The sequence below is a fragment of the Gavialis gangeticus genome, unplaced genomic scaffold (genome assembly GCF_001723915.1).
Source record: "Gavialis gangeticus isolate Ggan-Ray unplaced genomic scaffold, GavGan_comp1, whole genome shotgun sequence".
NCBI classification, from domain to species: domain Eukaryota; kingdom Metazoa; phylum Chordata; order Crocodylia; family Gavialidae; genus Gavialis; species Gavialis gangeticus.
The window spans coordinates 22,639,827-22,651,499 of record NW_017729014.1 but is presented as its reverse complement, the minus strand read 5'-3'; the positions used below and the strand labels follow the sequence as shown (position 1 = coordinate 22,651,499).

At 56.5% G+C, this 11,673-nt stretch overlaps 1 protein-coding gene across 1 annotated transcript in view; it reads right to left on the bottom strand.

Moving 5' to 3' along the window:
• The window catches only part of ALPL (alkaline phosphatase, liver/bone/kidney), a 64,175-nt gene that overhangs the window by 5,763 nt on the left and 46,739 nt on the right, over nt 1-11,673 (bottom strand). The window contains exons 7-9 of the mRNA XM_019512011.1: nt 7,623-7,766; nt 3,660-3,729; nt 654-788 (exon numbers count right to left, since the gene is read on the bottom strand). Coding sequence (XP_019367556.1) covers nt 654-788; nt 3,660-3,729; nt 7,623-7,766 — 349 coding nt within the window. The remainder of the gene's footprint in view (nt 1-653; nt 789-3,659; nt 3,730-7,622; nt 7,767-11,673) is intronic.

Sequence of the window (11,673 nt, the reverse complement as noted above, 5' to 3'; positions counted from 1 at the left end):
CCCCCCCCCCCGCCAAAAAAAAAAACAACAACAAAAAACCAGCTGCTGGAAATTGCAGGCTGCATTACATATGAGAAATATGGTAAAAGCAACTTCTGCCTTACTGAGCAAAAGCAAAAGTAAAATCTGCATGTAATTTATAGGGCACAGAACAATAAGCAGGCTCGGACCCCCAGCTGCTGCTACTCATTTGCTTACAAGGAGAGATCGCGCTTTCTTCATTCTTCCTTTCAAAAATAATGTGTGTATTTTATTCTGGGCCATGTTACAGGTGAGCAAATGGGGTACTCTTTAGGGGCCAGGAAGTGCTTGGACTTGTTGCTCATATACTATCCTGTCTTGCACCGAAGCAATTTCCAATAATGCCCGTGCAGGGGAAATAGGTCTCTCTCCCCTGGCAGATGTCTGACAGCCAACAAAACAGTCGTGGGCTTCGCTCTCTGTCTATCTGCTCGGGGTCTCCATAGAGGGACATACCAGTAAGAACAGAGTACCTGGCTTCTAACCCAGCGACCTCCCAGGAACAGTGCAAGGTCTCATCATAGGATGCTCCCAGACCCCCCAAAAGCTAGGATGAGAGACCAAAGACTCAGCTCCTCAAATGACACTGTGGGTGGCGGGTGCACCCCCCTCCTGGGCACCCCAGAACTCACCTTCCACCAGCAGGAAAAATCCTTTGGGGTTTTTCTGGAGGATCTTGATGGCCACCTCCACCATCTCAGTCAGGGAAGGGTCCGTTTGGTTGTTCCTGTCCAGTTCGTACATCAGGTCGACTGGCTCGAAGAGGCCTGAGAAGGAGATGGATGCTTTGGGGAGGTCGTGAATGGGACCAGAACTGAGGAGCTGGCTCACACTGTATCTGGGGGTTGGACTAGATGACCAACCCCAATTTTCTAGGATTTTCTATGATCTGCACATCCCTCACACCAGAGCCAGCTGCTGGGATGGGGGAAGACCCGTGTGACCTGGCTCCCAGATGCCCAAACAAGGGGCACTGCTGCTGCCATGCTGCAGATTCGCCAGACCCAACAGGCTGAGAGGTAGGGCAACGCCTCTTCCTTCTGCATTTCCACCCACAGCTTCAGGTAGGATGCAGAAGGCTGGTTGTCTTGTGCCCCACTTCCCCATTTGTGGCACAGCTACCAGCTGATGGGAAATACCAGCTGCAGCAGCTTTTCCGACCCTGTGCTGGTGCCACTTCCCCACCCCTCTCTTCTGCCTGGGCCAGCCAAGCCGAGCCCTCCATGCTTTGATGCTTGACACATTTGCTATTTGCCATTCAGCAGACAGCTTTCTCCCGGTGATCTGACAGCCCAGGCTGATACGGGCAGATCTGCCCAGGCAGGCGCTGGCATGGCCACTGGAGGTGGTTTCGGGTGGGAGCTAGCCAGTTTGCCCAGCTCGAGTACCTAGGGCACAGGGGGCTGGTTCCCCGCAGGGCCAGCGTGCCCCCTTTGCTGCAGGCCAGAAGAGCCGAGCGCTCCTCCCGGCCCGCGGTGGGTTCCCCCCTCAAGCTGGTGGCTGGGACAGATGCAGACTCAGATCCGACGGTCCTACGCCCGCTTCCCCACCAGGTTAACCACTGGTCCCGCTGCGCTGAACTTTGATCTGCTGCTGTTTTGCTCCGATGGCCCCACGCCCGCTTCCCCATCAGATTAACCTCTGGTCCTGCTGCGCTGGACTTTGATCTGCTGCTGTTTTGCATTAGCCATGTAGCCTCCAGCAGTGCCCCCTCCGCTTCCTGCTTCTGACCTGCTGCTCATGCTGGCTCCGGGGGAGGGTGGTCCTAGGGATGCTGTTTCTAGGCCAAAGGATCACCAGGTGGTGGCACACCTGGACTCAAGCCTGTGTGCCGAGAGACCTAGGCTGGCCGCAAAGCTTGCACCAACTTGCCCAGGGTTTTAGGCAGCGGCTCTGGGGAGTGCGGAGGGGAAGGCGCCCATCTGTCGAAAGCTTCGGCAGCTCTGCAGGGAGCACAGCCTGCAGGGCCAGATGCTTTGCACAAGCTGGATGTGAAGCCAACAGAGAGGCGCTTCCAGTGGAGATGTTGCTGTTTGCCTCTCCCAGCGGCGCCGCATGCGTTTGCAAACAAGCTGAGAAGCTCAGCTGAATTGCTGGAAGACACCGATTTCCTGCACTATTAGGTCCCTATGCTCATTTAAAAAAAGGGATCGTTATCTTTGATCACTGGGGGCAGTCACTGAAAACAAACACACAAAAAACCCCCTCCAGAGGTCAGGGAAGCCATGAGACAGGCTTGTGCACACATGCACACCCACAAACACACCCACGTACCAACACACGCTCCGTGTGTGCACACCCCTATGTACTCCACATGCATAGACACTCACACACGCATGCACAGTGTTTCTGCACATCTCCTGGAGGAATTCTTCTATGCCCTACTCTGACGGATCACACCCCTGCAAGGATCAGGCTCTGTTTTAACCGGCAGCCTCTTGCCTTTGCTTTAAGAAGTCATTGTCAAGCTGAGCTGTGAGTTTAGGCTGGCCAACTTGATCATCCCAGCCAGTGCAGTAGCCTTTTCCAGGAGCAGCAGCTAGCAGGCGTTGGGTCTAGTTTAAAACTTCTGGGATTAGGGAGCACAGCTCAGAAGGACTTCATACTGAGCTGATGCATGGCACGTCCCGGCAGAAGGCTGCAGCTCTGAGAACCTCTCCCCAAAATGCATTCCCGGCCGCTGGGTTAGGCCAGCACTGGCTTTGATCATTGTTTTCCAAAACCACTGCTGCTGGCACGGCAGGGTAGGGACTCACGCAGCCCCGCTGGCTGAAACCAGAGCAATGTGCCCGCAGTCATTGGCATGGTTTTCTAAGCGCACGTTGCTGCCACGTCAGACACGGCAGCAAAACACTGGCAGGCTGGGACTGCAAAATGAGTCTGACAAGTTCACAGCTGAAGAGGAAGCCAGCCAAAAGGACTGGCTAACGAGAATCACGAGGAGTACCCCTTCCACCCCCTTACGCGCCAGGCAACGGCAAGGAAACCAGACAGGCAGGGCACCAGCTCCACGCAGCCAGGATGCTCGGACGAGCATCACAACCCGGACTGCATGGGATTAAGGGCCCCTCAACTGCACAGAGGCCCCCGCCAGAGCCCTTTGCAGCTATAACACGGGTCCCGGTCTGGAAGAGGCCAAGAATCACAGCCATGCAGAACGAGCAGCCTGCCTCAACCTGGCCAAGCCACAGACATCCGCTGCAGACTTGTGGTTGCGCTCTGGCCTTGACATGCATGGCTGGACGCATATTAACAGCAGCTGCACTCACGCTACCGGGGAGACCCTGCACGAGCTCTTAGTCTTTGCCGGGCTTGGAGGCTTCTCAGTGTCAGAAGTCCCCCTGGAAAGGAAACCTGCAACCAGCCTGGTGTCCATCTCCTGTTAGTCCTCGCTGCATCAAAGGGTCAACTCCAGCCCACCTACTTAGTTACCCAGCTGTTCCTCAGCTTCTGTGCATAGCACGGCATCTCCCAGCCCCGCAGCCGGCATTTCTGGGGTGTGACTGGTCCGACGGTGCTTGAGACACGAGGCAAAATGTCCCCTGGTGCCACTAGATATAGCCAGGTCACCTCCAAGGTGGGACACTAGCACCGTATGCGCACAGCCACCCATGGGCATCTTACCTTTGGATACTCACCTAGGAGGAAGTCTACTTTGTTCAGGTCGAGAGCCATCAGGTCCTGGCGATTCCAGACGTAATGGGCGTTCTAGGAGGGAACGGAAGAGCACCGTGACCAGGTATTTCCCCACACGCGTTGAACACGCACACAGCATTTGCCATAGCCATCAGGTAAACGCCTCCGCATCACCCCAGACAATCTTGCCGTCATGAAAGTTGGGCGACTGTGCCCTCTTTCATATATCACAGCACAGGGACTTAAATGCTCGATGAATAGTCAGCATCATAATCTTAAATGCTCGTATTCCCCTAGCTCCTAAAGCACTTCACAAACACCTTATAAGCTCTTGCGGGTCGTACAGCACCTAACACTGTGGTCTACAGGTAGAAATATCACACAGTAACCGATGCACATGGCACGCAAACAACAGCACGGAAATGCAGCCAGCTCTGGGGTGTGGACAAAGCCACAAGCCCCACAACAATGTCACAGGGAATCTGTAGGCAAGTAGTGGGATGAGATGGGTAGTGCGTGCACAGATCAGATCTTTTATTCTCAGGGACTGTTGCGAAGACAAATAACGCACCCAGCACTGGCCTGTCTCTCCTGAAGACAAGAGTACAACTCTCCTTGGCTTCAAGGGTATCAGATCTGGAACATGGCCAAAAGTTTGTGAACATGCCACACACCAAGCTTCGCTCCGAGCCAAGTTTTACAACCCTGAGATGAGGCTTAGATCCAGGAGAGGGTTCAAGGCAAAACGCTGAAGTTCAGGTTCGGATCGGACAGCGCAAAATTGCCCCCCACAACGTGCTGCTAGCCCAGGGTGGGAGAAGCCCTAAAGGCCCGCAGTGAACTGGCTCTTTGCTGCCGTTCCCTGAGCACTTGCATACTCGGCCCCTCGGGGGTGGAGAGACAGGGGCTGAAGCTCCGCTGGCGTTGCCCCATCTCTCCTGATCGGGGCTTGTAGCAGCAGTGCCCCGCAGATCGCCAGCGCTCAGGCAGATGTACTTTCGAGCATAATCCCCCAATCAGATTCACCTGCGCGGTCACTGTGTTAGGAGGGAAACGAGCCCTTCCCTGCCTCCCATCTTCACAAGAGAAGCAACGGGAGACTTCCAGCAGCTCGGCGGTTCAGCTCAGCTCAGACGCTTCCCCTCATCTTCTTGGCCTGGCTTAGGCCATCAAGCAAGACGATGGCCCTAATCAAGTCAAGACTCAGGCCAGCTTGACCCTCTCCAGTCAAACCATACGCAGAACACCGATCCCACGGTGCACGAGGAGGAGACATGTCCTTCCAAAGATGGAGGTGAAGCCTGGTTGAGCTCTTCCAGCTGGAGCGCAAATGGCCCTTCTCAGCCAGCTCGGTCTCCCTCCGGATGCCCTGTGCTAGCAGGATCCTGCCAAGGGCATGCCTGCCCGCCTCCCTCCTGCCGAAGCAGCATCCGTGCCACGAGCACGGACATCGGAGAAGCTCCCTTCGGGTTGTGTAAGCAGCAGCAACAGAATCCCTTTGAGTCCCCGGGCAGCCAGAATACACAGAGCCGCCCTCGCGTCACCTCAAACGATCCCTGTGGTTTGGGTCCCGGCGAAGCCCTACAGCAGGCAGAAACCAACGGGGGAGATGGTTTCCCTCGGATGCAGACTTCTCCCCTGGCTGTTCGAAGGCTGCCGTGTGTCGCCCGAGAGGCGCACACGATTCTGCGGTGGGCAGAGCAGCTCTTGAGCTCGCCCGTCTCGACGACCCTCGGGGATCTTTTGCAACTAACGGCACTAAGACGAAGGAAGAAAGAGGGGGTGCCGGAAGAAGTCTAGCGCCCAGAGCGAAGCTCTTGCGTGGAGGAGGAAAGGAGGCCACAAGGCTCACTGCAACTCTGCTGCTCAGCTCGAGGGGATTTGGCTTGGAGAAGAACAGCTGGGCACGAGACAGGGCAGAGCTGGTAACATGCCTCACAACAGCACTGAGACGCCCATTCAAGCTTTGCTCCAGACAGGTATTAAAAGCTGCTGCCAGCTGCCTCATTAGTGGACCTGGGAAGCCAAAGGTGACGGCACGATGCTGCCACCTCCCCCCCGCGCGCTGCTGAGCTTGCGGGGTGCCACAGCCCAACGGGCCCCCAGGCTGAGGCACCTCTCTCTGCCCCGGGTGCTCAGGGGTCATTTCCACATTGCTTCCAGAGCAGCCGGGGTTTTTCAAAGGCTCCTGCACACCAGATTATCCATTAGGTGGCATTCAGCTTCCTGTATCCTCTGCTGAGGCCCATCGTCATCCTGATGGATGCAAAACCGGCAGCAATTAAAGCTGAAGCCAATTAGAAATCTAACCCCGAAACAAAGTTTCAGCAACATCAAAGCCATTCAAACCGCAGTGGCTCGCCACTGTCTTCAGTGGTTTCAACCAGCATCATTTCCAGTCTCCCCGGTCCCCATCACTCCAGCCCTAACCGCCTCTCCCACCCCGGGCAGGAATTGGGACCCCAGGGTTGTTAGCAAGAGGCGGACTCCTCAATCCCAGAGCAGCGTGTGCACGAAATACCAGATGCATGGATCAGGCTGGGCAGGCCACGAGTCTGCCTGGGAGGTTGCATCCGCAGAGTTCATCTTTCAGCACTGGAGATGCCCGCCAGTTCGAAAGCAGGCACTCTGGAAAGAGGCAGGGAGGTCTAGTGCCTATGCGATTACGCACGAGGAGGCCCGAGCCCAGCTCTGCTGCTGATCCTGACCAAGCCACTGCCCCGCTTGGTGCCTCAGTTTACCTTCCTGTGCTTTATCCCCTTACTTCTGCTTGCGTTGGTACAATAGGGCCCAGATCCTGCACAGTCAAAAACCCTGGTGCACATAAAAACCCATTAGGGAGTCTTTGGTGCACATAACCAAACCCAGATGCACATAAAAAACAACTGGAAGCCTCCCTAATAAAAGCCAGTTAGGGAGATCTGCACAGGTCGGCCCTCGACCTAGAGAAAGGATGCCAACTGACAGCACCCTCCGTGTCACCAACGTGCACCAGCTGGGACCTCAGCAGCTGCCTCCCAGCAAAGGCACAACCACCCCAGGGGCCAGAGAGATAGCAAAGGGCTTCGTACGGTCAGACTCGGGGGCCTCCTTCTGGTAATGTCCCTGCTCTTATAGCGCCTTTCCTTTGGGAGGGTCCAGCATGCCAGCTCAGGAGCACGTCAGTCCTAACCCAGGCTCTGGCGCTGACTTGTTATTTGAGTCTCTGAACCCACCTTCCTCCGTTTCCCACTTCACTGCAGAGCTCACCATGTCTGCAGGGCACCCGAGGCTCTTCAGTCCAAGCGATGGTGCCGCGCTGAAGGCAAGCCGTCCCCTGACCCTGGAGGAGAGCTCCAACATGGCCACGCTCTGAACACATACGGGGTCATGCAAATGTAGGCACACTGGAGAGAGTCCAGGGGAGGGCAATGAAAATGGTTCAGGGCCTTGGGCACATGATGGATGAGAAGAGGCTGAAGAAACTGGGCTGATCTAGTCTGAAGAAGAGAAGGCCGAGGGGGATTGAATAGCAGCCTCCACCTCCCTGCAGGGTGGTTGCAAAGAGGATGGGGCTAGGCTGGTCTCAGTGAGGGCAGATGACAGAAGGAGCAATGGGCTCAAGCTGCAGTAAGGGAAGTTGAGGTTAGATACTAGGAAAAACTTCCTCATTAGGAAGGTAGTAAAAAACACTGGAACAGGCTCCCCAGAGAGGTGGTGGACTCTCCATCCTTTGGTTTCGAAGACCTGACTTGACAAAGCCGTGGCTGGGATGATGTAGTTGGGACTGGTCCTGCTTGGAGCAGGGGGTTGGACTAGCTGTGACCTCCTGAGATCCCTTCCACCCTCGCTGTCTATGATTTTAAGCAGGATTATTTCCCCGTCCAATTTTAGTAGGAATTTGACCTGGAGACTTTAAACATGCAGCTAACGCCCATCCAGCTGGACCCCTCCCCAGCCACGTAGCCGTCTGCCTCCCCCTTTACCTTGTCTTTAGGTTTCTTCTCTTTCCAGACACTGATGAGGGTTTTCCCGTCCAGGCGTGTGCCCCTGTACTTGTCTTCAGTCTGGTACTCCACGTCGGTGGTGTTCTTGGGGAACATGTACTTCCTGCCGCCGCCCATGATCACCTGGAGGAGGACGCCAAAAAGAACCTGGTTTCAATCGCGTGCGACATGGAAAGGAGCTGGTGGAGACCGACGGGGAGAGAAGATGCTTGGGGGAGCACTGCTGGTGGAAGAGAAATATCTGTCTTTCTTAAGGCAACATGCATGCCACAAGTAGCTTGGGCAGCCCCATGAGTCTGCCCCATGAGGCCTGGGTGCTGAGTTCAAGGGGGCGCTGGTGATGGGAGTCAGGGCAGCACTCAGGGAAGGGGCAAACACCAGAGCAGCGACTGGGGTGGAGACAGGAGTTGGGAGTCCGTGCTAGCTCAGAGGTTCAGCCCCCCAGGAGCTGCAGAGATAGGTGCCACCACTTTTAATCCCAGTGGCAATGGGTTTTGGTGGCATGGAGCCACGACACTGACAGGTTATTAGAGGGACACGGTCTCATAGCTTGGACGCGACTTGCAGGATGCTCACCAAAAAAGGCTGGCCAGAGTGGCCTTGGTGGTTCAGCTGCATCTTTAACCATTAATTTTGTTACTTGATAAGCTGGATTTGTTAATAAATCAAGCTCAAAAAGAAAAATTAACACGGTTCCCATTATGCCAGCCCAGAGCACAGCAGCGGGCAGGCAGGTTAAACCGATGGCACGGAGGTTTCCTGAAGCTCCTGTTTGTGGCATCACAGAGATGTAGCAGAGCTAGTGGTGCAGTCACAGGGTCAAGACTACTTAGGACCAAACTCCAGACCAAGGGAAGTTATATTGCTTCCCCGTGCCTCAGTTTCCCCCTAGGATGCCAGCCTCCACCTACCCCGTGTCTGCAGAACAGAACGAGGAGGGGTTAAGGTCTGCTTCTCTTGCCCATCCTTGCAACGACGGACAGTCACCAAGCCCCCTATCATCTCAGTCCAGCCTCCGCCACAAGAAAGCAGGCCCTGGACTTCGATAGCTGCTGGAGGGTTTATTTTCAAAGGGAAAATGAATCATCCGCCTGGACTTCATCCGTCAGAAGAGCCCAATGTTTGCATTGGCTGGTCAGAATAGTCCTTGTACTCAATGTTTCTGATGTGGTAAGGGCAGGGGGTGGAAAACAGGACTTACCCATGAATCCACCCCTTGGCCAAGTGCTGGTCAGAGCACGCAGCTCCCCGTGGCCACTGGTGGGCTCCTACACGCCATGGGAAAATACACTCGCCGCCACAGTACCAAGGGACAGGGCGAGCGGCAGACAATGTGGCATGAGAGAGGGACGTGGCTTCTGCAGTGATCAGGACCCGAGGGGAAATAACTCCAGGGCCCCAGACAAACAGTCCTTTGTGCTGGAAGTGGCAGCCCACTGTGCCAGACTGCAGAGATGCCCGTAAGGGACGGGATGGCGGGGCAGTCGGCACAATTGATCTTGATTTTTGGGGGTGCTTCTGACACAGTGCCACATGGCGAGCTCCTGAACAAGCTCAGGAAAGCATGGCCTAGGGCTATGAAGGCCAACCCTTTTAACAGGCGTGCCGCAAATGGTCTCCGTGCCCTCCCTGAGACCTACTCCAATCCCATTCCCCTGCCCGATCTGCTGCTCTGCTTTCTGCTCCCTGCCCTATCTCCTACTGTGCTGCCCGTCCCTTCCCAACCTGCCGTATGTCACACCCAGAGGCTGCAGGCTGGCCCCTGTGGTCTAGAGGAAGACACTAGGATGGATGCACGAGCGGTCAGTAAACCAAGCTAAAAGACCAGTTAACGGTGGTTTGCTGTCAAACCAGGAAGACAAATCCAAGGGCATCCCACAGAAGCCAGTCCTGGGTCCAACGCTTTTTCTTAGCATCTCAGAGCAGGGCTGGGCTGCCCGGCTGCGCAGCCCACAGGCTATCTGGGACCCATGAGGAAATCATCCGTGGCCCCCAGGCTCCCATTTGGCCACCAGTCCCTCCCTCTCTCTGCAGTCGGGGTCTCAGGCTCCCTCGCCCTCCCCTGGCTTTTGCTCTCCGCTTCCCCCCACCCCTCCAAGGCTGGCACAGCCCAGCCCACAGTGCCAGCAGAGCCTGTGGCACGGATGAGGAGGAGAAGTCATGGGGGTCTGATTTGCAGCAAGGGAGATTTAGGCAGACTAGTACCTAAACCTCTCTAACGACTGGCACGGTGAGGCACTGCAGCAGCTTATCTAGGGAGACCATTGCCGGGGTCTAAGAACTGGTTAGACAGCTTGTCAAGGAGCCTCCGGTGTCCTTGATCCTGCCTCTTTGCAAGGCGAGGAGTTTGCCGACCTCTCCAGGCCCCTTCAAGCCTTATATTTCCATGACGGTAACTGCTGCTGCCAAACAGCAAGAGCCAGATGCCACGTGCCAGCTGCACCAGCCCAGTCTCATTCCCAGGCCCCGCGTGCCATAAGAAGAGGGAACTAATGCAAGGTGTTGAGGGTATGCTCACATCCTCTCCCAGCAGCTCTCCAGCACACCTTGCTGTCCATGCCCATTTGCAAGCGCCAAGCCCTGGGGATGCCCCCACGGCCGCCCTCGAGACCACGAACTCCAGCGCATCAGAGAACGGCTGTGTGGCACCCAAGTGGCTTCACCACTGCATGCCCAGGCTTGGTGCATGGGAGCTGGGGGGCACGCGTGCGAGAGCAACCCTCTCCAAGAGCACCGGGGATGGGTGGAGTGACCTGTAGGGCCTCCCCACCCCAGAAACGCTCCGAGCAGGAAAATACAAGGCAGGTGTTTAACACACGGATACCGGGGAGGGCCCCAGAACCTCCTCTGTGGGGCGGAGGTAAACCCAGCGCCCAAGCGAGTGCCACGGCACTGCCTTCTGCACGCGCAGCCCCAGCCTGGGGGGCGTCGCTCGGCCCCACCTGGCCTCCCGAGCGCTGGGAGGTCCGGGCTGAGCAGCGAGGTCGACTCGCCTCCAGGCCACAGCCCTGTGCAAACAGGCCCCGCCAGCCCAAGCGTGCCCCCGGTACACACGGCCTGTTTATGTAAGGGGACGCGAGGCGCAGAGCGGGGTATTTTTAAAAGGACAGTGTTTGCTTTTGCTTGTCCCGGGTATTTGGTTTGCAAAAAAACCTGCTATTTTAAAACGAAGAGAGACACGCCAAGGCGCTGGCTTCCACACACGGATTCCAGTGTCCTTGGGACAAAGGGGAGATGTCCTTCCACACCCAGCCTGGGAACTAGAAGCACCTCGTCCCACCCAGACAGCTGCTTGCAGCCAAACTGAAGCGAGTCTGTTCAAGTCCCTGGGAAGAAGCTGGATCTCACGGAGGGGCCGGAGCCTGGCCCCAGGCCAGCTGGGCTCTGCCCGCCACGCTGCCACAGGCGTGCTGCTGCTATGTGACCTTGGCCAAGTCGCCTGGGCTGAGCACTGCCAGGCGGACGAGGCAGCCGTGCCCAAACCACCGCTCAAAGCCAGGAGAAAGGAGAGACTATGCCCTAGGAGAGGGAACTTTCCACCTACCCGGTCCCCGCCGTCGGCGACGGAGGCAGAGGAAACCCTTCCCTGCGGCAGCTCTCGGGTCTGCCGAGGCATCGGCCCAGCGGGAGAGACTCCGAAGCAAACCCGCTGCCCGCGTTTCAGGGGAAGAGTTGCCAGCTCCTCCTAGGGCAGGAGAAGTGGGTGCCCGGTTTGGCGAGCAGAGCTGATATGTCACGTTCAGAAATATTGTGCCCACTTGGAGAGTTGGACACATCTGGCTGTAGGGGTTTAGACGCTTCTTTTCCATGAGCACTAATTAAAGACCCTGTCACCTGCTTGGAAAACACACCTGTTTCTAGGCTATCAGCTAACAGGGGCCTGGGAGTCACTACTAACTATACAGGCAGACCAAGAGGAGACTGACCGTCACGGACCCCCGTTGGGGTTGCTCGGGAGTTCAGCTCCAAGGCCGTCAGCTCTAGGGCGCAGGGTTGATGGCTCCAGCCCTCCTCAGGGGAGCACTGAGCA